The sequence below is a fragment of the Podarcis raffonei genome, chromosome 14, assembly GCF_027172205.1.
Source record: "Podarcis raffonei isolate rPodRaf1 chromosome 14, rPodRaf1.pri, whole genome shotgun sequence".
In the NCBI taxonomy this organism is placed as follows: Eukaryota; Metazoa; Chordata; class Lepidosauria; order Squamata; family Lacertidae; genus Podarcis; species Podarcis raffonei.
Window position 1 is genome coordinate 9,772,160 of NC_070615.1, and position 25,430 is coordinate 9,797,589.

General features: G+C 48.5%; 1 protein-coding gene across 2 annotated transcripts in view; it reads left to right on the forward strand.

Moving 5' to 3' along the window:
• TRIP4 (thyroid hormone receptor interactor 4) overlaps positions 1 to 24,646 on the forward strand; it is a 49,108-nt gene extending 24,462 nt beyond the window's left edge. Inside the window, exons 12-14 of one of the 2 annotated variants that reach the window (XM_053364629.1) lie at positions 16,148 to 16,189; positions 17,855 to 17,957; positions 24,188 to 24,646. In XM_053364629.1, coding sequence (XP_053220604.1) covers positions 16,148 to 16,189; positions 17,855 to 17,957; positions 24,188 to 24,255 — 213 coding nt within the window. In that variant the 3' untranslated portion in view covers positions 24,256 to 24,646. The remainder of the gene's footprint in view (positions 1 to 16,147; positions 16,190 to 17,854; positions 17,958 to 24,187) is intronic. The other variant, XM_053364630.1, reaches the window with a different exon arrangement.
• Positions 24,647 to 25,430: the final 784 nt, after the last annotated feature.

The window sequence follows — 25,430 nt, forward strand, 5'->3', positions numbered from 1 at the left end:
AGGGCCATAGATTCTCTACTGCAGATCCTGATAACCAATAGACAGTTTGTGTTAGAGAAACTGGATGCTAGTTCAGACTAGTTAGCTTTACTCTGCTTCTCAAACAAAGCGTACGTAATCTTATGCTTGGGAAGAAGCCTATAAGGACTTGAGTCCAAATATAAATCTCCACACCACACTGCCACATCCCTGACCATCAGCCATGCTGGTTGAGGTTGGTGAGAGTTGAAGTGCCACAGGTTCCCAGTTCCTGCTCAACACAGGTCAGTCCTGTGGATCAGTTTCTGGATGCATGCTGGCCTCCCTCCTCTTGCGCAAGTGTTGGATAAAACAATGCAGAATGCCAGAAAACTCTAGCCTAAGAGAAATCATATTATGTGCTTCTTTCGTTAAAAACGACATCGTTACTTCCTGAAAAGGGAGTGGATTGCTTCCATAATTTCATTTCAGTAGCCAACATATATATTTTGAGAAAATGTCTCTTTCACATCATTTATGTTTATTCAGTCACATCTCTATGCCTGTACTTACAGAGTTAAAATAGATAATACCGCTATATTTTTCTGTTGGTAAGCAATGCCATAAATAATACATGTCAGTGTGGCTAGATATGCTCAGTATCTGGTCTGGTTGCCTTTAATTAAAAGCATTTTGCCTGTTTTCAGAAAAAGTGTGCATAAATCACACCCTTTTCATTAATTACGTATAGAAGACAGCTAGCAACTATCCAAGAGGATACACAGTGTCAGGGAACTGCCATCTGAGACGCAGGAGGTGAAAGGGCTCACGGAGGGTGAGAGAGACCATTCAGCTGAGGAGGGGACCAGCAGGGGGAGAAGTGGAGTTCCAAGGGAAAGTGAGTCGGAGGGAGGGCTCAGAGACACTTCTAGCGAAAACAGTGGGGAGGTTTCAAGACCTCCTGTAGGGACACCCACTCCTCGCCGGAAACTGTCACGCCGAGAGTCCAGAAGACGCGTTTCCGTTAAGGAGCTTTTATGCTGGAAGAAGTTCCGTAAACGCCCACTGTCCGATTCTACGAGCGACTGATGGAGCCATGCTTAAGGAGCTCCGTCAGAGACAGAGGTTTGTGGACTTAGCCAAACTCTGAGGGACTAGGATTTTACGCACAAGCAGCTCACCATCCCATCACAGCAGTCGGACAGTCCCTGAAAGCAGCTTGTGCAAAGAGGCATCATGAGCAACCCAGCCGGAGCCGGGGGAGCAGGAGGAGCTGGAGAGGGTCCAAGCCTGGAAGAAAGGTACAGGGTGTTGGAGCTCCAGCTAGCGCTGCAAACGGCGAGGCTAGAGGAAAGGAGGGCGCAGGATGCAGATAAGACAAAAGGCGCCCCACTAGCAAGAAAGATGCCAGGATTGGTGCAGAAGTTTGGGGGGGACCCCAGGAACTATCAAGCCTTTAGGACAGAGATGCAGTATGCTCTCGAGCTGCAGTTTAACGACTTTCCCGACGAGGCATCGCGAGTGGCGTTTGTGATTGGCCATCTCGAAGGAGGGGCGAGAGACTGGGTTAGACCCCTGATGGCAGGGAATAGTGAAATGCTGAAGGACACAAGGAAGTTTTTTCGCGCCATGGATTTGATGTTTTCCAGCGAGATTGAACAGGGACTGGTGCGCAGACAATTGATGGCTTGCAAACAGGGGAGCCGATCGGTTCGTGAGTACTGGACTGAGTTTACAATGTTGATACATAAATTGGGATGGGATCTATCGGCGGAACCCATTCAAATGCTCTTTGAAGAAGGGCTTTCTTCGGCGGTGAAAGACGAACTTTCCCGGGCGCCCAGGGCGGAGTCTATGGACCAGCTGACCAAATCAGCGCTGACCATTGGAGCGCGCCAGGAGGCAAGAGCCTTGGAGAAGCGGGAGGGGAAAGGAGAGCGTTGGAGGGATTTCCGCATTCCAGAGATTCCAGAGCCAAGTTTCCCGCCAGGAGAGCCGATGGAAGTTGGAACAGCGCGCGCGCGCGCAGTTTCAAATCCCAGTGAAGGGAGGAAGAAGGAGGGAAAGAGCGCCAAGAAATGTTATCTCTGCCAGCAGCCAGGTCACTTTGCCAGAGTCTGCCCGCAAAGAAAGGAATGGCAAGGGATGGCGGGAGCTGTTGGGGGGAAGGAGGAGGGAGTCCAGGAGCCAGTAAAAGCCAACGCCTGGCTGCCACCGTCGGGGCACTGCAGCCAGGCCAAGGAGCAGTAAAAGTGCCCACTCCGGAACCTCCAAGACCAGCCCTAGTAATAGAGGTGTTGCTAGAGCTGGCAAACGGATACCCACTAAAGACAAAGGCGCTGTTGGACTCAGGCAGCTCCTGTAATTTTATGAGTAAGGAGTTTGCAGCTGAACACCAGATACAGACACTCCCTTTAAGCAACCCCCTGCAAGTGACCACGATCGATGGGAGGGAGCTGTTGGGAGGAGAAGTTAGTCTACAGACCGTCCCAATGGTTATGAGGGTGGCCAGGCACACCGAAAGGATAGCGTTCAATGTGGCCACCCTGGGAGGGGCTCCCGTCATTTTGGGAATGAGCTGGCTAGCGTTGCATGACCCGCTAGTGGGCTGGCATCAGAGAGTGGTCTCCTTTGGGTCAGCACATTGCCTGGAACATTGCAGAGAGGGAAAGGTGCCGGAAGGGGCAAAAGCCTTTCTAGCAGGGACGGAAGTGGCAGACAAAGGGAAGGTGCCCAAACAATACGCTGATCTGAGCAAGGTCTTCAGCGAAAGGGAAGCAGATAAACTACCACCGCATAGAGACTTTGACTGCCAAATTAACCTGGTCCCTGGGGCCCAGCTCCCCGTGGGCAAGCTGTACGCCATGTCAGACAGGGAAATGCAAGAGTTAAGGGAGTTTATTGATAAAAACCTGAAGAGGGGCTTCATCAGAGAGTCCAGAGCGGTGGGGGGGAGCCCAGTGTTTTTTGTGGACAAAAAAAACACGGATAAACCCAGGCTTGTAGTGGATTACAGGCGGCTAAATGCCGTGTCAGAACCAGTGACTTTCCCCATGCCCAGGATTGATGACATTTTGACCAGGGTGAGGAAGGGAAAGATATTCACGAAATTGGACCTGAGAGGGGCATACAACCTGATACGAATAAAGAAAGGGGATGAATGGAAAACCACCATGTTCACCCCTTTGGGGGCTTTTGAATATCTCGTTATGCCATTCGGATTACAATCAGGCTCCGCCTGTTTTCAATCGCTCATGAACCATGTCCTGGGACCTTTGCTCTACAAGAATTGCGTGGCCTTCCTCGATGACGTGCTGATATATTCAGAGAATGAGGAGCAGCATGTAAAGGATGTCAGGGAAGTGCTGAGCCAGCTGCAAGCAAACCAGCTGTGGGTGAAATTGGAGAAGTGTCAGTTTCACACCAAGGAGGTGGAATTCCTGGGGTACCGCTTATCAGACAAGGGATTAGCCATGGATCCAGGCAAGGTCCAGGCGGTGCTGGAATGGAAGACACCGAAAACGAAAAAGGATGTGCAAAGGTTCTTAGGGTTTGGGAACTTTTACCGTAAATTCATCAGGAACTTTGCCCACTTAACGGCTCCCATCACGGACTGTCTAAGCAGCAAGAAGAAATTCGTTTGGACGGCGGAGGCGGAGCAAGCATTTGAGGAATTGAAAAGGGCATTCGCTTCGGAAGAACAGCTCCTGCATGTGGATTTACAAAAACCCATGAGAGTGGAAACTGATGCCTCAGACCGGGCGGTGGGGGCGGTGCTGCTTCAGCCAGGGAGCAATAAGTCGGAATGGAGACCGTGTGCCTTCTTTTCGCGTAAGCTGAACAAATCCGAGAGGAACTACACCGTATATGACTGAGAACTACTCGCCATTCACGAAGCGTTCCGGAGATGGAGACACTTACTAATTGGCGCACAGCATAAGGTGCAAGTGTGTACGGACCACAAGAATTTGGAGTATTGGAGAACGGCACGAGTGCTCAACCAACGACAAGTGAGATGGGCCCAGGAGTTCTCCAAATTCCATTTTGAAATCTGCTATGTGCCAGGTCCAGAAAACATCAGAGCGGACGCTCTCTCTCGCAAACCTGAATATTTGGAGGGGGAGGGAGCGCCTGAAGAGAGACATATTATCCCAGAGGACCACTGGGTGTGTGGGGCGGCCTGGGTGGGGCAAAGAGAACTGGTAGAGGGAACGGTAAATGATGAATACGCCCAGGATAAGCTCAGAGGTTTAAGGAGAGAGGGAGAAGACCCCGGAGGTTTTGAAGAAAGAAACGGGGCATTGTATTACAAAGGGGCTCTATATATACCCGAAGGGGAATTGAGGGGGAGAGTACTCAAACAGCTGCACGACAATCCCAAAGCGGGGCATTTTGGGCAACACAAGACCATGTGGTTGGTGACCAGGGAGTTTTGGTGGCCCAAGGTGAGGGAGGATGTACGGGAGTATGTGAGAAGGTGTGACCAATGCCAGAGAGCCAAAGGAGAAAGGCGGGCACCAGCGGGGTTATTAGAACCGTTACCCACACCAGAACGACCGTGGGAGGCGGTATCGATAGATTTTATGACTGATCTGCCTAAATCCCAGGGGAAAACCGCCATACTAGTTGTAGTAGACCTGTTAACTAAGATGGGTCACTTTGTAGCTTGCTCACATGCAGTCACGGCGGAAGAGACAGCGAAATTGTTTGTAGAACATATTTTTAGGCTGCATGGCGCCCCCTTGAGGGTGGTCTCCGACAGAGGAAAACAGTTCACGTCCAGATTCTGGAGGAAACTTATGAGCTTGTTGCACGTAGAGGTCAACTTTTCGACTGCCAGGCACCCTGAGACCAATGGGCAGGCGGAGAGGGCAAACGGTATCCTCCAACAATACCTGAGGTGTTATGTCAATGACAGAGAGAACGATTGGGTCGAAAAGTTGGCGCTAGCGGAATTTGCTTACAATAATGCAGAGAATGTGTCCACCGGGATGAGCCCCTTTTTGGCTAATTATGGGTACCACCCCAGGGCGTTTCCAGGGGAAGGAGGGGAGAGATGGAGTGTCCCGGCCGCTGAACATTTTGTAGAAGAAATGGAAGCGATCCATCGTCAACTCCAACTCAACTTAGAAAGGGCCAAAGAAGAATATAAGAGGCAGGCAGACAAGAGCAGAAGGGAAGGTGAAACCATTAGGGTGGGGAGTCAGGTCTGGCTATCAACCCAAGGGTTGCCGTTCAAGGGGGGTTGCAAGAAATTGAGACCCAAAAGATTGGGACCATTTGAGGTCATCCAACAAGTCAACCCAGTGGCTTTCAGACTCCGGTTACCGAACCACATGAAACTGCACCCAGTATTCCACAGGTCATTACTGTCACCATATAGGGGGGAAGGTGAAGGGGTATCCACACGGGCGCCAGCCATAGAAGAAAGGGAAAGCAGCAACCATGTGGCGGAAATCATCGACTCCAGGTGGAAGGGTAATCAGGTGGAGTATTTGGTCGCGTGGGAAGGGGAACCGGAGTCGGAAAACACCTGGGTGACGGCAGAGGAGGTCCGTGACGAGATCTTGATCGAAACGTTCCACCAAAGGTTCCCCAGGAAACCTCAGCCAATAGCGAGGTTCCGGAGGGAGTACTTTGGCACCACCGACGATGAGGAGGAACTGGAAGGATTCAGGGAATCGGAGTTGGAAGGAGGAACAGACTCCGATGAGGAGGAGTACTTGGAAACCGGAAACAGCAACAGGTGGAGGGAAGTGTTCGAAACTTCGGAAGATGAGGGAGGTTCTTTCAGGGGTTTTGCTCCCTCGCCTCCCGCAGAGGAGGGGAGGGAAGGGGGTGAAGGGGGCCCTGGAGGGGAGGTGGATGTCAGGGAACTGCCATCTGAGACGCAGGAGGTGAAAGGGCTCACGGAGGGTGAGAGAGACCATTCAGCTGAGGAGGGAACCAGCAGGGGGAGAAGTGGAGTTCCAAGGGAAAGTGAGTCGGAGGGAGGGCTCAGAGACACTTCTAGCGAAAACAGTGGGGAGGTTTCAAGACCTCCTGTAGGGACACCCACGCCTCGCCGGAAACTGTCACGCCGAGAGTCCAGAAGACGCGTTTCCGTTAAGGAGCTTTTATGCTGGAAGAAGTTCCGTAAACGCCCACTGTCCGATTCAACGAGCGACTGATGGAGCCATGCTTAAGGAGCTCCGTCAGAGACAGAGGTTTGTGGACTTAGCCAAACTCTGAGGGACTAGGATTTTACGCACAAGCAGCTCACCATCCCATCACACACAGCTTTCAAGCAATGAGGAGGCCATTTAGAGCTGAAGATCAAAACTGAAACAAGAATTAATTATACCCGTTGCTATCCACGTACATTCTACACACTAGGGTTTTATTTTATTTTTAAACTAGATAGCTGTGTTAGGACAAAAATCCTAAAGTAATAGTAGGCAGCACCTTCATAATGCCCAACTGAAATATTAGGAAGAGAGCAAGCTTTCAGGTTCGACAGAACTCCTTGTCTAAGCAAAACAAGCAAAAAAATGGGGTGAGGTGGAATCAGTAAGTTAGACTAGATGCAAAAAAAGCACCTAACTTGTTGGGCAAGTCTTAATTCCCCCTTTATTGAAAAGAGGGATGGATGGTTGAGGGTGATGCCTGATAGCATAAATTCCAGAGCTGCAGCATCTTGCTCAGCATTTAAATGTGAAATATCAACTCACTGAAAAAGTCCCATTGATGTGATGGCTCATTTGGTAGAGCATGAGACTCATAATCTCATGGTCATGGGTTCGAGAGCCCTCTTGGTCAAAAGATGCCTGCATTGCAGGGGGTTGAACTAGGTGACCCTCGTGGTCCCTTCCAACTCTACAATTCTATGAATTGTTGTCACTGCTGCTGCTTTCCTTTTGTGAACCTTTTCAGTGTTTTTTTTATTTATTATTATTATTATTATTATTATTATTATTATTATTATTATTTTATTTATTACTTGTGTTTGTAAACTGCCTTGGAAAATATTTCCTTTTCAATGATAGGCTATAAAAAAAGAGAAAAGTCCGGGTTGTTCCAGCTGTGTCCAACTTATGCAAGGATATATGTATGTAGCACAGACCTGGAACTGTTTGCCAAGCCTTTTGTTGAGAGAGGGGCATGGGCTGTCTTCCCTGCTCCCCCAAGGTGCCTCCTTTGCTCCAACTCCCGACTTGATCATGCTTCAACTGATTTCCTGCTCAGGGTGGGCAGTGTGAAGAGTGACAAGGAGCTTGCATAAGTGCGAGATGAAAGGGAAATGAAGCAGCCTGGCTAAGATGCGTCCATCTCCTCTTCAAAGCAGCCAAACCACTTGCCAGCATGTTTCTGTTATCTGCAAGCAGCAGATAGAAGCTCTCAACAGCCTCCAGGGAAGATGTTGCTTGCATTCAGCAGCACAGTAGGGCTGTGGTTTGTAACCTCAGCAGTTGAGGCAGTTAGTGTGTGTGTGTGTGTGTGTGTGTGTGTGTGTGTGTGTGTGTGTTTCCCCTCCTTCTTAGCAAAGCCATTTTGATTACCAAATCCATGACTATTAGCGGCAGTGGTTTTGCACAGTTCCTTTCTCACCTGTCTCAGCTTGACCTAGCAGACTTTCACACCACAGGCTGTGTGGCTTTTAAAAATCTCACCCCACGGCTTTAAATGAATGCATTGGAGCTATTGCCTTATTTGTTTGTTTTTATATCCCACCTTGGTTGTCTCTTCCTTTCTGTTTTATCTGAGTTTAGGTCAGGAGATCTGGTTTGTTTTAATTCACTGTGCCTGTATCCTACCTGGTCTCCAAGGAGCTCAAGATAGTGTGCATGGTTTGTATGCTTTGTGTCACACAAAACACCCAGCCAAAGAAAAAGCACAGTAACGCTGCATTCCTCTCTAGCACATGTGACCTTTTCTAGTCCTCTGGAGAATTCACAATATAATGTTTTATTATTGTGCTTGGAAGGGTGTCATTGGCATGATCCTGTTCATCCTTACATCTGTGTAAGATGTAGATCAGTGTTTTTGCAGGTGCGTAGGACAGCAGCCTGGGACGCGGGTGGCGCTGTGGGTTAAACCACAGAGCCTAGGACTTGCTGATCAGAAGGTTGGCGGTTCAAATCCCCGCAACGGGGTGAGCTCCCGTTGCTCGGTCCCTGCTCCTGCCAACCTAGCAGTTTGAAAGCACCTCAAAGTGCAAGTAGATAAATAGGTACCGCTTTAGCGGGAAGGTAAACGGTGTTTCCGTGCGCTGCTCTGGTTCGCCAGAAGCAGCTTAGTCATTCTGGCCACAAGACCCGGAAGCTTGTACGCCGGCTCCCTCGGCCAATAAAGCGAGATGAGCGCCGCAACCCCAGAGTTGGCCATGACTGGACCTAATGGTCAGGGATCCCTTTACCTTTACCTTAAGACGGCAGCCTGGTGGTGAATCTGTAGCTGAGATTTTGAACCAGGGCAAAACAAAAAAAATGATAACTATATCTGAGAAAGAGGGTCTTGTTGTATTAAGCCTTCTAGATGTAGTGCTGGGCCGCAGTTCCCTGAGTTTTGGCCATGCCAATGGAGTCCAGTGACATCTGGAAGGCTACAGATTCCCCTGCCCTGCCCTGCTTTACTGAATCTGTGAATCTGCACAAGCAGCCGGTTGTACCCACTGCAACATTACTTCACTTTGTGTTGGAGAAATTGGATGTTGGCTCAAGCCAGCTGGCTTTGCCCTGCTTCTCAAACAAAGTGTAGTCTTTTGCTTGGGAAGGCTATAACAATTTGAATCTCTATTTAGATATCTACACCAAGAGCAAAAGATTTGTGGCCTCCAAATCTTGCTGGACTACAGCTCCCATCGTCCTTGACCATTGGGTATGTTGTCATTAGCTGATGGGAGTTTAGTCCAGCAACATCTGAAGGGCCCCAAGTTCCCTGTCCCTGATGTAAAGGCTGTTGCCACATCTTGTGGCAGTGAATTGCATAACAGAAATTATGGATTGGATGAAGGAAGTTAGCATCTTTTGGAGAGGAAGAAAATGGAGAGTTGGGTTAGAATGTTGTGCCACATGGTATGGTGGATCTATGCAACAACTGGTTACTCTCCACTGTGGCATCCGCTTCCAGCACACAGCAGAGATGCCCAAGTGTTGAAATATACCAATTCAGCTGGTATCTGCTTGCAAAAGTGTGCATGCCAGCAGTTTAATGGCAGGCATTCCAGGAAAGGAAGAATTGAATGGCTCCATCTAGCTAGAAACTGTCCCATGCTTTTGGGAAGATGGGGGAGACCTCCTGCCAGGGACAGCCGAAGAGAAGCAAATTGAATGGCCTAGTATCTAAGCTTCCTTACTGTTTGGCGATCAGAGAGGTATGTGCATTCCCCATGTTGAAAGCAAAGCCAGCTTAGGTGTCATCATGACACCTTTAGAGATTAACAGATTTATTATGGCAGAAGCTTTCCCAGACCGGAGCCCACTTCATCCGATGCCATCTGCAAAAACCCGTTTCCCGGCTGCAGGCATGAGTTTTAATGCACGCTTACAGCTGCTCATCGCACAGCTGGAGTGCCAGCACTGGGAAAAGCACACATTTCTGACCCAGATAGTTGCCAAGATAAGCTTTAGCAAAGTGAAGGCACTGGTAAAGAAGAAGGGCTTCGAGTGGCTATGCGGAGAGCTCTTTGCTTTCCCCCACAGCTCTGAGTGCAATTTGCCTGCCCTCCACTGCCTTCCATTGCACTTTGGCATTAGGAGAGAGCACTTCACCCTGACATAATTATATACATTGAGTAGTAGTATGCTTCTCGAAGATGGCTTTTTGGCTACTGATTTTTTTTAGCAAGCAGTAAACCAAGGTCAGGTTTCTGGCTGAAGCAGGGCTGCGTGCATGTTGCACATCTCGCAAACATTGGTTTGGATATTGGGCACCAAATTGGGTGTCCTGAATAACAAAACCTCGATTTTTTCTCTCTCTCTTTTAAATAAAAAAACCCCACAAGCTCTAGCCCTTAAGGCTGTGGCAGTGGACTTGAAAATGTGTAAGCAGTAACTGATTAGGGTACTGATTAATATAGCTTTGGAGATGCCTTGGAAAATGCCCACTTCTTGGTCACAGCCCTACAACAGTCTATAGGGCATTGTGCTTCTAATAGGGTTTCCCTAATGACCTCAGTGATTGAACTGTTCTGCATAAGGGACAGTGATCTTTCATGTCATCTGGTTCTTAGTTGTTCAGGGCTTTGTCAATAATTGGAATGTAAACGTGGCCCAGTAGTTTATCAGCAGACAGCACCCTTCCCTTGGGACAGGTGTAATGTGTGCACATCCAGATGCACCACTCAACATGCAGGCAGCTTCTGGATCCGTCTCAAGGGAAGCCACTTGTGAGATTACCTATCTTGAGGCAGCCTTCTCCAGCAATAACAATGATCAGGCATGATGGGAGTTGTAGTCCAACCGCGTCTGGAAGGCACCAAGTTGGGGGAAGGTTGATTTATTGAATTTATATACTGCCCTATACCCGGAGGTCTCAGGGCGGTTCACAGAACAAAATGAAAATATAAAACCACAAAATATATAATCAAAATAAAACAACCCAATAACCCCCCCAACCCCATTTTAAAAGGACATAGGATGTCAATCAGATCAACTAAAGGCCTGGTTAAAAAGGAACGTTTTTGCCTGGCGCCTAAAGGTTTATGATGAAGGTGCCAGGTGAACTTCCCTGGGGACAGCATTCCACAGATGGGAAGCCACCTGCAGAAAAGGCCCGTTCTCGTGTTACCACCCTCTGGACCTCTCAAGGCACACGAAGAAGGGCCTCAGATGCTGGTTATCAGGGTCTGGGTAGGTTCATATGGAAAGAGGCAGTCCTTGAGGTATAGTTGTCCATTGCCCCATCTTTCCCAGTATTTTCTCCTCTGGCTAGCAGCTGTTCTACAGGGTACAGTGGTACCTCGGGTTAATAACTTAATTTGTTCTGGAGGTCTGTTCTTAACCTGAAACTGTTCTTAACCTGAAGCACCACTTTCGCTAATGGGGCCTCCTGCTGCCGCTGTGGCGCCGCTGCACGATTTCTGTTCTCATCCTGAAGCAAAGTTCTTAACCCGAGGTACTATTTTTGGGTTAGCAGAGTCTGTAACCTGAAGCGTATGTAACCTGAAGCATCTGTAACCCGAGGTACCACTGTATTAGCCTTAGGTTTCCCCTAGTCCTGCTACCTAAGATCTTTTTAACTGGAGCTGTCTCAGGTCTTCCTCATGAGTTTGTGGACTGCCCTTCCTTGGAGGTTTTTTTAGCAGATGTTGGATGGCCATCTGTCATGGATGCTTTCACTGAGATTCCTGCATTGCAGGGGGTTGGACTAGATGACCCTCGGGTCCCTTCCAACACCATAGTTCTGTGATTTTATGATTCTGGGAATTGAACTGAGGATCTTCTGTATGCAAAGCATTTGCTCTGCTACTAAACTATGCTCCTTTCCCCATTGGATTTTCAGAGAGTAAGACGCTGGTGTCCTATATCGTTTACCATGCCCACTTCTGGCTCGCCGAAGTAGCAGAAATTATGCAAAAGCAGATTTATTTTTTTCATAAATCATACAAACTCATCAAGGTGCGCAGTTCCTTTATATATGTTCAGGTTTATTGTGGCAGAAGCTTTTATAAGACTAGAGCCTTCTCATCAGACACAGGTGTATACACATAATACACAGATATGGAGAAAATGACGCAGGTGACGCTGTGGGTTAAACCACAGAGCCTAGGACTTGCTGATCAGAAGGTTGGCGGTTTGAATCCCCGCGATGGGGTGAGCTCCCGTTTCTCGGTCCCTGCTCCTGCCAACCTAGCAGTTCGAAAGCATGCCAAAAAAGTGCCAGTAGATAAATAGGTACTGCTCTGGCGGGAAGGTAAACGGCGTTTCCGTGTGCTGCTTTGGTTCGCCAGAAGCGGCTTAGTCATGCTGGCCACATGACCCAGAAGCTGTATAATAAAGCCAATAAAGCGAGATGAGCGCCGCAACCCCAGAGTCAGCCACGACTGGACCTAATGGTTAGGGGTCCCTTTAACTTTACCTTTATGGAAAAAATCTGGGGGGGGGGGGACTCAAACACCATGAAATGCAAGATGTACAGTCTGGACTGAGGCCTCTAGACATCTCTGTGCAGCACTCAAGTGCATTTGAGATAAGCATAATGATTGTACAAGGCAGCCCTTGGTAATAACACAAACTTCCTAGCTTTGCTGTTCTCATTTAATACCTACTTATTTGCTGTGCAAAGTATGTACAGCTGTTGATAACTTGTTAACCCATTCAGTGATCCTGCCGAAACCCCAATCGTCCTTTTTTCTGGGTTATTGCTTTTGATGCCTGGTGAATAGCTTTTTCTTTTCTCTGGCTTCTCAGTCATAAATATTGTTAGATCTAGTGCACCAGTGCCACTCTGCCCCTGGTTTTGTCCTGAATTTTTGGATTTATTCTTAACGCTGTACTTTATACTTCTAATTTTTTACTTGTAAATTGCCCAGAGAATTTTTTTGCTGTAGAGAAGTGTAGCAATGTTAGAAATAAATAAAACCACCTAGCCCTTGTGAGGAGAATCAGAACTTACAGGGTTAAACAGTTCTGTGTGACGTCTCACATTCTGAGGCGTGGTTATGTTCACATATGGGAATCTTTCTTTGTGTGTGAGTTTCCTTTCGTTTTTGGCTGAGAGGCGAAAGGATGTCTGCTCTCTCGCCGGGCTGATTTATGATGTTTTTCTTCTCATTAAAAGACTGTTGGAGATTAGCAAAAAGCCTGCATTCAGTCTGATTTATTATCCACACACAAGGCAACAGTTTCTGCCGCTGCAAATAACTCTGCTAAGGACTATGCTAAGAGAGCTAAGGGAGCTCAAGTTTTTTCTATCGGCACAGACGTACATCGGCGCAGCAGAAGCGTGCCGGGCGCCATCTTATCCTCACAGGTTATGGGAAGCTAGCCAAGCTTTGGAAGCTGTTGCCACGTCGTGCCTGTGTGTGTGGGAGAAGCCAGTTGGAGCTCCTGCCTAACGTTTGAGGCAGTAAAGCTCGCTGGGGAGGATCTCATCTTCAGGACCGGGTGCCAAGAGGAGCTGCTGTTACGTGAGTAGGCTCAGCCCCGGGGGAGAAGATGGCAGACGGCCAGGAGTCATACTCCGTCCCTTTCGAGGAATTAAATGGAGAAATTGGGAGGAGTGGTCCAGGAAGCTGAAGGCCTGGCTGGTAGCCAAGGGTCTGTGGGAGGCGGTCCGAGGGCCCCCACAGCAAGCTGCAGCCGGAGCTGCAGCAGCAGATGTTGCAGCTGCCCATGCCTCACAGAGGAGTAACCATAAAGCCCTGGGAGCTATAGTGCTCAGTTTGGAGGGCTCACAGCTACCGTTGGTGGAGGGTCTTGAGACTGCTTTTGAGGCCTACCAGGCACTAGAGAGAGTGCACCACAGGACCACAGCTGGGGCAAAGATCCACACCACCAGAAGCTTGTTTGAGATGAAGCTGCGTCCTGGTGATAGCATCAGACAGCATGTGACTGAGATGCTCTCTGTTTTCAACAAGCTGAGACTGTTGCAAGTCAACTTTTCTGAGGAACTGAAAGTTTATATTTTGCTCAGCTCTTTGGACAAAAGTTATGACAATTTTTGTCTAACTTTGGAATCGATGAATCCAGCAGATCTTACGCTGCAGTATGTGACTGGTCGCTTGTGTGATGAGCAGGAATGCCGTCTCAGAGAGGGCCAAGCTGGTGCTGGGTGCCCTGCCAGTAGCAGAGGGGGGGCCAAGCCAGCAGAAGGCACAGTTCAGGCTTTTTCCACTCGTCGTTGTTTTGTCTGTGGGTCTGTTGACCATTTACGTCGATCCTGTCCGCGGAGAGCCAGAGAGGCCGGGCAGGATGTCTCCAAGGTCGCTTCCCTTGGCAGCCAGCCAGGTTTCCATGGCAGCCAGTCTAGGAGAGGAGGCCAGTGTGGGAATGCGAAGGGAGGACGTGACAGAGGAAGTGAGAAGGACGGTTCTTCTTATCACCTAGCTGCTTCTATGGCAACGCTGAGGGACAACTCCAGTGAGGGCAGCATGCTGCGTTGGGTCATTGACTCAGGAGCCAGCCACCACCTGATGCCAGCGCCACCTAGTGGTGAAATGTGGAACTGCAGGGCTGTTTCAACTGGGAAAACAGTCACTTGCTGATGACTCACAGAGACATTTAACCACTGTTGGCAATGTATTTGTTCCTTTTTTACAGGCAGAGCTGGAGGTCTACATTGTGCCAGGAATGAAATGTTGTCTTTTATCTGTATCTGCTCTTGTAAAGGAGGGTTATAAGGTTTGCTTTGCAAATGATGTCTGTTCTATTTCCAGGGGTGGGAAACAACTGGTCAATGTTGCATGTCAGAACAACCTCTTTGTTCTGGAGACACCTCTGGAGGGTAAGGGGGACGCTGAGACAGCACAGGCGATGTGTGCTAACGTTCCCACACATGACTCGTGTGCTCACTTGTGTGACAGGAGAATGTCGCATAGCTGTTGGAAATATATCCAGAAGTTGCCCGAATGCACTGAAGGTTGTAAGATGAAAGCATGTGATAAATTCCTGGATTGTAGGGCATGCAAAAGAGCAAAGGTAAAAAGGTGCAGTTATCCCAGATCGGAGAGGGTAACCACAAGGCCTTTTGAGCTTGTGCATACAGACCTTTGTGGACCCATGCCAGTGCCGAGTCTGGGCGAGGCCAGGTTTGTGCTCATGCTGACAGATGATTTTTCTAGGAACGGCTGGGTTTTCTCGCTGAAACGGAAAAGCGAGGCGGCGCAAGTGATCAAAGACTGGGTTGCGGAGGTGGAACTACAGTTTTCCACCAAGGTGCAGAGTTTTCAGAGTGACCGAGGCGGAGATTTCACCGGGTCTGCTCTGCAGAGTTTCTTCCGCCAGAAGGGAATACATCACAGGTTGACGGTTGCTTCTTCTCCTCAGGAGAATGGCGTAGCAGAGCGCAGGAACAGAACGCTAGCTGAGGCAGCTGACGCTCTACTGTTTGACTCTGGTTTGCCTCAGAGCTTTTGAGCCGAAGCTTGGAAAGCAGCCAACTTCACTTTGAACAGGTCCTATAGCTCTGTTGTAGGAGACACACCCTACTTTCTACTGCACCGGAAGAAACCCAAGGTGCATTTCTTCCGTGTGTTTGGTTGCGAAGCTTGGGTGCTTGTGCCAAAGGCTCAACGCAAGAAAGGTGACCCGAGGTCCCGGAAAATGATCTTTTGTGAGTACGAGCCTGCGACTAAAGGGTGGAGGTTTGCCTATCCAGAAGGTGATCAGTCCAGGATTCTAGTCAGCAGAAGTGCTGAGTTCTGTGAACAGAGTGGTTGGTCAAGGATCCATGCGAATCCTGACATTCTCTCAGAGTGTCTGTTTGACTCTGATGAGGAGGGAGAGTTAGAAGCTGAACCTGTTGAAGAGGACCAGGTCTCTCACCAGGGTCAAGAACAGGGAGGGGCATCTCCACAGGTTGTTAAAAGAGAGCCCAAGAGTGAGCCTTCGTCTCCCGTTAGTAAAGTGCAAAAGGCCCAAAGACGCAGTAAGTCAGAGGGGGAGTCTTCTGATGTCAGAGACACACTTGCTGGCCCCAGTGGGTCTGAGGGAGCAAAAAGCCTGCATTCAGTCTGATTTATTATCCACACACAAGGCAACAGTTTCTGCCGCTGCAAATAACTCTGCTAAGGACTATGCTAAGAGAGCTAAGGGAGCTCAAGTTTTTTCTATTGGCACAGACGTACATTGGCGCAGCAGAAGCGTGCCGGGCGCCATCTTATCCTCACAGCCCTTCTGTTAAGTACTTGTGGGGTGGGGGTGGGGGTCTTGGTATGCTAGAAAACATTTCTGGGCTGGCCATCGGACATCCTTTAATTCAAGGATGGGAAACTTGGAACCCACTGGCTTCAACCAGCATAGCCAGTGATCAGGGATGATGGGATTTGTAATCCCCATCCCCATTTCAGTGGTCTGCACGTACTGGGCAAGAGCTCAACCACTGAGATTGTACCTCTTTGTTGCCTTTAGCCAGCACTTTTTCTCTTGGGCATTTTTTGTCACTCAGTCCTCATCACTCGGTCCCCGGTGATTCTCTGCGTTCATCTTTATTTAGCAGGTTTGCTTTGATCTAGCTCGCACATCAGTGTCCTTTGCTGTTTAGTCCTCAGGCCGACTCTGCTCATCATACTGTAGGAAAGGCCAGTTGTGAGGTCTGTCTAAGAGTCCATCCCTTTCTGGTCTCCCCTTGTGAGAAGTGAAAGTCAGATTTCTGAAAGCGTTACTTTCTGTACTGAGCGTGCCATTCCGCGTCCCCCTTGGAGATCTGAAAGTAGCTTGCAGGGGATGTTTGATCTGCTAATATTTCACATGGCTGCATTTTACAGCGCAGTTGCATGTACTGATGGCTGAAAGACACTGTTCCTGGCAACCCTAGGATAACTGTTTTTAGATTATTATTTTTCTGGTAATTCTTACATTATTGATGTGTTGGCCACCCCAGACTCCTTGAAGGGTAGTGTAATGGTTCTAGGGGTTGCTCGTGCGTAAATCGACGCCACACCTGGCTAGGCTACCTGGGTGAACCCTTTCTGTCCGGACAGCCACTCACCCGTGGCTGTCCCAATCGCTGGCAGAATCCGTCAGTGGGCGTTTCTTGAACTTCTTCCAGCAAAGAAGCTCTTTGACGCCTAGTCTCCGCCTACTCTCCCTGCGTGGAAGCCTTCTGCGCAGGGAGGGTGTGGGCAGCGGAGGACCCGTGCTCTCCCCGCTGGTCTCCAGCGAGGAGTCATGGAGCCACCTCACCGATTCCCCCATCTGCCCCCCTTCTCCACTGGTGCTACGCTGAATTCCTTCCCCAGAAGATGGGCTGCTTCTCTCCCTCCCGGGACGCTCTCCGGAATCCCTCTGGAGCCCTCCCTCTCCCTCTGGCTCCGATGGCAGTTCCCTGACAGGTAGGATGTAAATTAAATAAATAAATAAATACGAAAGTAAATACTCTGAAGTTAAGTCCCTTTCAGCTCAATAAGGCTCCTAGGAAAATGTGACTAGGATCACGGCCATAAATAGGGCATTCTGAAGGGCTGGCTTCTGCCACATCAAACTGCCCGATCAAACAGAGCTATGCCTTCGTGTCACAGAATTGTAGGCAAACATTTTGTGATGAGAGAGTCCTAAGGGCATGTGAGAGTGAAGCTGGAAATGCATAATAGCCAGGTAGCCTAAGGTGGTTATTTAACTGTGTTAAAATTCACAGCGTCTGACTTTATAAAATTTTAAAATAAATGCCTAGCCGTCAGTGACCATTCTAATTCCTTTTGTGCTCATTCTATGATTCTGTGATTCTGTGTCACTGACTAGAACACTGATAGGATTCCTACTGAGCAATTAGATGGAATTCCACCTGCAGGCTTTTTTTATCTTTACATAAAATGGCTGGAGACTGCTGCTACTAAGACTTATGTTTTTTCTTTGCTTTTACTATTGAATGAAAGCTAACAAACCTAAGGAAAATTTAGGTTAGGGGCATGGAATCTCCCTGAGGGGGTCATGTCACCTTATAGCAGCAGTCCTGTTACGTAAGATCTTTTAAAAGCTCTATTTCCAGGCACATAGTTCCTGTCTTAAGAACTAGCTGCTTGAATTTGTCTGTATGCAGTGCAGGTCCGCTTACACCTGGGCTATTCTCTGAATAAACCTCAAGAGCTCTTAGGGCCAACGAGCTGTTCCCTGCAATTAAATTCTAAATTGCTCTATGCTGCTTCAAGCATATTTTTGCTGATCTGTGTAACTTTTAGACATTCAATTCTCTCTCTTTCTCTCTCTCATAATTCATTGCCGTGTTGCTAACCCATTTTGTGTGTTTTGTTCTTTTCTAGTATCCACAGATGAGCCAGGAGTCAGCTTCTCCCTTTGTTTTCATCTGTTCTAATGCCCAGGAGATGATTTTGAAGTTTCCCATCAAAGGCAAACACAAAATCTGTAAGCCCTACTTCTCTCTTCCACATTGCAGGGCATTTGGGGGGGTGTGTGTAAGCTGGTTAATGCCCTTCTGGTAGTTCCCTTCTTTCAGGCTTTCCTGGCAGCAAATTATTGCATAAGGAGTGGTTGTCAGTAACATAAATTTATATTTATACTTATATTTATATCCAGCCCACTCTGGGCAGCTGGGTTTTAGCTGGCCTGGTTTTAGCTGTTAACAATACGAGTTCGATAAGCCATAGTTTATTGGACAGAATGAGTCGCGTGTTTTTCCTGCCCCTCCCCTCTTCTCCTTGAGCATCCCGCTTCAAATGGAGGCAGTGTTTAAATGAGCTTCCTTGTTCAGATGGCACAGGAAACTTTGGCTTAACAACCCACAATAGCCTGAGGGAAGGAGAGGGGTCTATGGGGCATGTTTGGGCAATATTGGACCAAGATTGTTATGTCTGAACCAAGCCAATAGCTTCTCATAATGGGTTTAGTGAGCTGGTAGCTAATCTGCGAAGAACAATGGAGTGTTGTATATTTTGGCCTGAGGGCCTGGGCGGCATGTGTGTTGTGACTCAGGGCTTGGCATGTTTTCTAGCTCCTGGCTGTGTCATGCTGAAAGGACTTTGCAAGGGCTTGGGTTTCGTCTAAAGGAATGCCCTCCAACCACTAGCTATTACTACCCAATTTAGCTTCTTTTGATTCTGTACCTACAGCATTGTCTACCATTAAGAGCTGCCACATATTTTTTCTTCTGCTTTCCGCTTTCCAAAGGACCCAGAGAGTTTTGATTAGGCGTAGAGAGAGGTTATTTTAAGATTATAAAATGTCACAGGCTGGTCCCCTACCAGCACTGAGTGTGAGGAAGGGTAATGTGAATGACAAAAGCTGGCATAATTCTTTATCATTTTTAGTTGGTCCTAATAAATAGTGTCCTGGTTAGATTCCCCCCCCCCAACCCCATGGACCAACACAGCCCCTCCCCTGCCAATGTTAGTGAAATCCTTGAAAGCGTAGCTTAAAATCATTGCCATTCCCTACTGATGGTTAAATTGCTATTGTATCCCTGTAGTGTTTTGCCTCCTTCTCATTGTACATCCTTGGATATACAGAGTGCGAGCAAATTATTCACACTCCTTGTTTACAGTAGAAACAGAGTTGAATATGTCTTCATGTGGGTTGGTTTCCTGGTTTATGCCACAGCATTGTTTCCCGCAAAGGGAGTGGGCCTCTTGCTGTTGGAACAGATTTGGCAGCTGTGGCTGCACAACCCTTAAGAGGGATGCACCTGGCAAGGAGGCTTACCTCAACGTATTTATTGGGGAGGGCTAGACGAGCTGGAATGGTGGTTTTGGGAACTTACTGTGAAATCAGCTTCCTGCAGGCACCAGGTTTAAATGTTCAGAGCTTTTCGGTTTGGCTCTGATCATTTTTGGGTCTTGCCTGCCCTCCATCCCTGTGGATCCATTTGCATTCTAGAAAGGAGTTTGCTGTTGGAAGTCCTGCATGAATGGCATTAACCAAGAAGGCCAGTTTTGAAGGGTCCTTGGCAAAGTGCCCTCTCCTAATTTGGCTGGCTCCCATGGTAGGTGCTAGCAGTGCTCTAGATGAGTGTTTAAGCAGCTGGAAGCGGCTTTTTTTAATTTCCCACAATGCCCCCAGCATAGCATCACTTCAGGGCATTGTGGGAAATTGTAATAACAGCTTCCAGGCGCCCAGTGCTTTTCTTTTTTTAAGGGGGGGACGTGTACAGGACAGATGCCAGTGGTTGGTCTTGCTTGGGGCCCTAGCAGCTGCCCAAGGATCTGTGTGCTGGCACCAGGCCTGTCCATCAAACCGGCTCCTCTTCTGCTGCTTGCAGTAGACAGCCAAGCGTGAGGTTGGGATCCCCCACCCCCACTTCTGTGAAGCAGAATGTGCACTTCTGCTGCCAGTACAAACCTTCTCAAGTATGTCACAGTCTGTACTTTCCAAAGCGACAGTTTCCTGCTCAAGGAGGGATCAGCCTAACAGACTGGAAGGAGATTGCCCGTGCCAGAGGCTGCCTGAGTCCCCTGCTCTCTCATCACTTTCCCTAGGCTTTCTCCCTCTCGGGAGGTTAGGCAACAGGAAAGCTTGTTGTTTGCAGGGAGAGGGTGGTGGTTGGTCATTCCAGGCCATTCAAGAATAGTTGGTGATAAGGCTATGGGACGGAGAATCCTGTAGCTGTTATCACAGCAATGCCCTGTTGTTTGTTTTACTGTGGCAGAGCTGCGTGGATATTAGCTCAAAAGTCGTTATTCTCATGGCATCCATTTGCCTAGTTAAATCATTCAGGCAACGTTAATGTTTTCTTGCTGCAGCATCCCTTGCCAGCCCAGTTCAGACAATGACTAACATTCACATCTTCTCACATTTGGATATGATCCATCAGTTCAACTCCAAATGAAATTAGCAAGTTTTGAACAAGAGCTTGTGAACAGGCTCTCATGCAGCTCCTGTTTATCTGAAATGGATTTGCAAAAGCTGCACACCCCACCCCACCCTGTCACTCACACCCGCACATTGTGCTTGCTCCTTTTAAGCAGATGGGTTTGCAAACATGTTCTGCTGTGCTGCTCGGTTGCTTGTGAAAGGTACGTTTGCCCCAAGTGGGACTGCAGGTGAACACATCACATGGGATGGCATTTGAGGAAACCAGCAGTGGGGAAATGCATTTGCAAATACGATTTCATGTATTTAAGTAAAGAGCGTCCATCAAGAATTGGTATTGATGTGACTGGTTTGGTACTTCATGCCAAGGATCTGAGGTTCTCAGCCATAAAGCAGAGTTGTTGCTGAACGTCAAGCCAGGACCATAGGAAACAACCTTTATTTTTTGCCTCAGTATGAGTGTGCCTTGGAGGAAACCTTCATTTCTGTGAACGACATGGGCATGAAATGGTTGGTTGAGCATGAAGTGGCCATTCTGTGCCATCCATAAAGATCTTTTTGTTGCCTGTATTATAAAAGATGCAGGCACAATAGCAGACTTTTAAAGGGACTGGGAATGCTGCAAGTTGAAAATTCTGAATGCTACAGATATTTGAACAGTGCATAGTAGTGGGCTTGTGGGTGTCCCAAGGTGCAGTATCTTTGATTTTTGCTTTGGCATGCAGATGTGCAGTACAATCCATTGATTTCCTGTGCCTAAGACACAGGTCTTTCATTCTCAGATATCTGTTGACCTTAACAACTACCCATTTAAATTGGGGTTTACCAGGCTTTCCCACATCCCAGCTATCAATCTTGGGACCAACTTACATGTTCAGATTGGCTGATTGGTGGAGGAAAATACTACTATGTTTCTGCATAAGTATGTCAAAGGAAAGGCCTTCCCTACTCAAACCTTTGTGTCCTTCCTCCACCTCAGGATGCTTGGCTGGTTTTCTTTTCAGCTTAGAATTCTTGTTCTTAAGCTGCTTTGAGTGTTATTTTTTAATGCAAAAAAATTAATAAAAATCTCGTATTAAAAATCTAATCACACACCTTAGAATTTTTACAACCTCAAAATCAAGGGTCTGTCATGTGTTCCTTTACCATTTTGGACATTAACCTTTTAACCGAGAAAGGCTGGTGACGTTTGGTGGTGAGTTCAAGGAAACGTTAGGTCAGGGGTAGCGAACCTCCAGCCAGCAACTCCTTTTGCCTGATTGGAATTGCTTTGGCATCATTATGCATGGACTCGCTCTCGTTTCCCACGCTCAGCTGAGCGGTGTCCCGAACAGTATGAGCTATCAGTTTGTCTAGCTCAGCTTGTACAGTAGCATGTGCATGTCTGAGGGGTGCAGAGGCAGCTAATGAGTAACTGCTGGTTATGGATGAGTATGTCTCAAGTCAGCCGGTGCCCTGACCAAGCCGAGAGATCAATGCAAGCAGACTCCTCTTGACAAATGTTCCTGTCTAGAGCAATGGACGGCGAGCCAAGGGCAGCTGCTGCTTCAAACTGATTAAGGAGTACAAAATAGCATCAAACAAGAGGTGGCAGAGCGCATGCTTGAGCTGTAAAGACAAAGGATAGGGCTTGGGTGTAAAGGGCAGGGGCTTACTGGTATGTCGCTGGGTCTCCCTCTCTCCTCCATCTTGTCCCCTCACTGTTAGAGTCAGTGACTCTGCAGTTGATCCAAGCCTGGCCAGGGAGCTCATATGAATTTGGAACTGGTTCCATCTTGGCAACAGAAGCTGAATTGATCTGCTGTGCAGAGCTGCATACGATGGCAGTGCCATCTTGCTATCAGTGGGGAGAGAGGAATTGCTAATCCTGTTTGAGCCAGTAATACTGTGGCTATTGATTCTGACAGCTCCGTCTGAGAGGATCTGAAGGGCTCAGGTGCTTCTTGGCTCAGGAGCCCTAATAGCTTGCGTTCACTATTCCTAGCAGTTCAAGGGCATGCCCCTGAGATGTTCTTGCTAGATTCCTATGCTCCTCTTGATCTCTCAGCCACCCACCACATCCGCACTTCTCATGCAAAGTGGGGAACTTCAGGCCCTAGGGGCCCAATTAAACCCTGCAGGGCTCTCTTTCTGGCCTTTGGGACTCAGGCCACATCTCTCACTGGTCTTGCTTCATGCCTTCCTTGAGTTCATAGAATCATAGACTTGTAGAGTTGAAAAGGACCCTGAGGATCATCTGGTCTAACCACCTGCGATGCAGGTATATGAAGCTGCCCCATACAGGGATTGAACCTTTCAACTTTGGTGTTATCAGCACACTGCTCTAACCAACTGAGCTATCCAGGCTGACCCAGTTGGAATGTGTCCTTGAACCCTGATTGGATGGAGAGAGGGATGAGAATGTGCGCAGATGCCATAGCCTACTGTGCAAAGGTAAAATTTGCAGGTGTTGTTCCCCCCACTTTTGCCTCTGGCCCCAACCAGCCATGGGCAGGGGCCCCTAGAAGGTTGCACAGAAGGGAATGCAGCCCTCAAGAGGAAAAGGTCCCCACTCCTGGTCTAGTGATGGCACAGGGTACAGGCCTGACCGGAAAAGATGTTGCTGTGCCTCTCCTTCCCTCTACAGTTGCTCTGCCTTGCAGGTGTGGATCCTCATAGAAAAGAGCAGCTACTACCGCATTTTGGAGTTGTAGGTTTCCACTGCTTTCTGCTTCCCGTAGCTGGAATAGAGGTTTCATTGCTCTCTATTATAAGGGGGTTTCTTGACTGAAGTGCTCATGGTCTCTGAGATGGGACTATGCATCCAGGAACATGGATAAGTCTAACTAGGGGTTTTTTCCCCTTAAGGTGATAACATTGCCTACACTTGATTCCCCATCCCTAAACCTGCCTTGAGGGCCTCTCGCTAAGGATAGAGCTCAAAAGCCTGCTCTGCTGCAACAGGCTCCTGTTGTATCCTAAGTTTTTTCTGTGGTGCAGAATTTTATCAGCAGCAGCAGCAGCGTTTTCACCCTGTTCTTCAGCCAACAAAAGCAAATTTCACTGGCAGGTTCTGTCTACCTGTCTAGTTTGTCTCCCTCCCTTCATCCACGAATCTTACAGCCTTATGTGGCAGATTAGATTGTGGCTTTTCAAGAGCTTCCCAGTGAGCTTGGTCGCTGCACAATAACTCGAACCAGGGAGGTGACTTCAAAGCTGCCATTAATGTAAGTAGGTTCTCATGATTGGAGTTGCCAAGGGAAAGAAGATGAGACGGAATTGCAGGATCACAGCACCTGGCATGCTGGGCTTTCAGGCTGTTATGTGTGCCCTTAACTAACAGGTGTCGAAGCCTTTTGTCCTGAGAATGGCCATGCCTGTTTCCAGGATACTCTACTGCCCTCTCTCTGCTCACGGCCCTGGATAAACTTGCCTGTCTTGCCCACGTCTGTCTTTCAAAATGTCTGGCAATTGTCCCTTAGCCTTCCCAGAGTGTACCAGCTGGCTTGTGTCCTCCCCTCAAACAGAGATTGCTTTCCTCTTTGCAGCTGCGACAGCAGACGAGGTGGTGGCAGCAGCAGCGCTAGCCGCACTCCCCTCTCCAAGCCCCTGGATTTCTTTTTCTCTCCCCACCGCTCGACACAATGCTTCACAGCTCCTTGCGTCACAGGGCAACAGCGGTGGGGTTTGGAAATGCCTGGTTCCTGAAGCAGGAAAATTGGATGTGACAGCAGCACACTAACAGGGGGAGACCTTGTTGCCTTCAGCTGATTTACATTGCAAATAACCTTTAAAAACAAGTACTCATGAGACTCCTCCCCCCTCCTCCCCGCTTCTTTCCTTTTTTACAGGGAAGCTGGATTCGAAAATTCATCAGGGAGCCAAGAAGGGATTAATGAGGCAGAAAGCAGTGGTGTGAGCCGGAGGGCACAAACACCACCCACCCACCCCACTCCCAGGCAAGAGAAGAATGGATCTGAACCCGACCACTGAGGCTGCTGGAGCGGAGGCCCCAGATACGTGAAGGGGGCATTCTGAAAATGCAGGCACTGACAAAGACGGATCCATGAGCAAAGGAGGGATTGCTGTTAGCTTGCATAAATATTAACAATCAAAGAGAGAAATTGGGTGCCGAGTTGTCTGTGGCCAAAGAGCACCGTGGGGAGCCCTGGAGGAGGAGGCCGGGATTATGGGCTAGCAGTATGTCTTCCGCCTTTGGCTGGCTTCAGGCCAAGCCAGAGGTGCTTTCGGAATTGGGCCTGTGCCAGAGCTTCAAATCATCACCCTATGCATTAAAGCTAAGCATCGTTTGGCTTTGTTTTCTTCTTGCTGGGCACGGAACAGACGAGATCACTTTGCAGCAGGAGGGCTGGACCGCTAGAGCATCCTCTGGCTAACTGGCTTGGAGGAAGATGTGCTGTAGGTGCCTGAAGCACTGGCTTGGCATCAAGGCCTGCTGCAGTTATCTCCCGCGTGGGGCCAAAGGACTTGAGCTACGTTTCACCCTCTTATTAATTCCAAGCCTAAGGACAGGGCAAGGTGTCAGGGATGGAATGTGGTTGACTGCCAGCTCCTTGCTCTCTTGAGTTCTTGAACTAAACTGTCATCTTAAATCACCACTTCTGTTTTTTTATGTGAACGAACACACATAGACCACTAGCACTAGACAAGTAGAGCTGAGTAACTGGTCCCTTCTCATCTGGGTGCATAAGTTTTAATCTTACATATTGCTGCCCAGGGAGGGGACGCAGGTGGCACTGTGGGTTAAACCACAGAGCCTAGGACTTGCCGATCAGAAGGTCGGTGGTTTGAATCCCTGCGACGGGGTGAGCTCCCATTGCTAGGTCCCAGCTCCTGCCAACCTAGCAGTTCGAAAGCACATCAAAGTGCAAGTAGATAAATAGGTACCGCTCCGGTGATAAGGTAAACGGCGTTTCCGTGCGCTGCTCTGGTTCGCCAGAAGCGGCTTAGTCATGCTGGCCACATGACCCGGAAGCTGTACGCCGGCTCCCTCGGCCAGTAAAGCAAGATGAGCGCCGCAACCCCAGAGTCAGTCACGACTGGACCTAATGGTCAGGGGTCCCTTTACCTTTA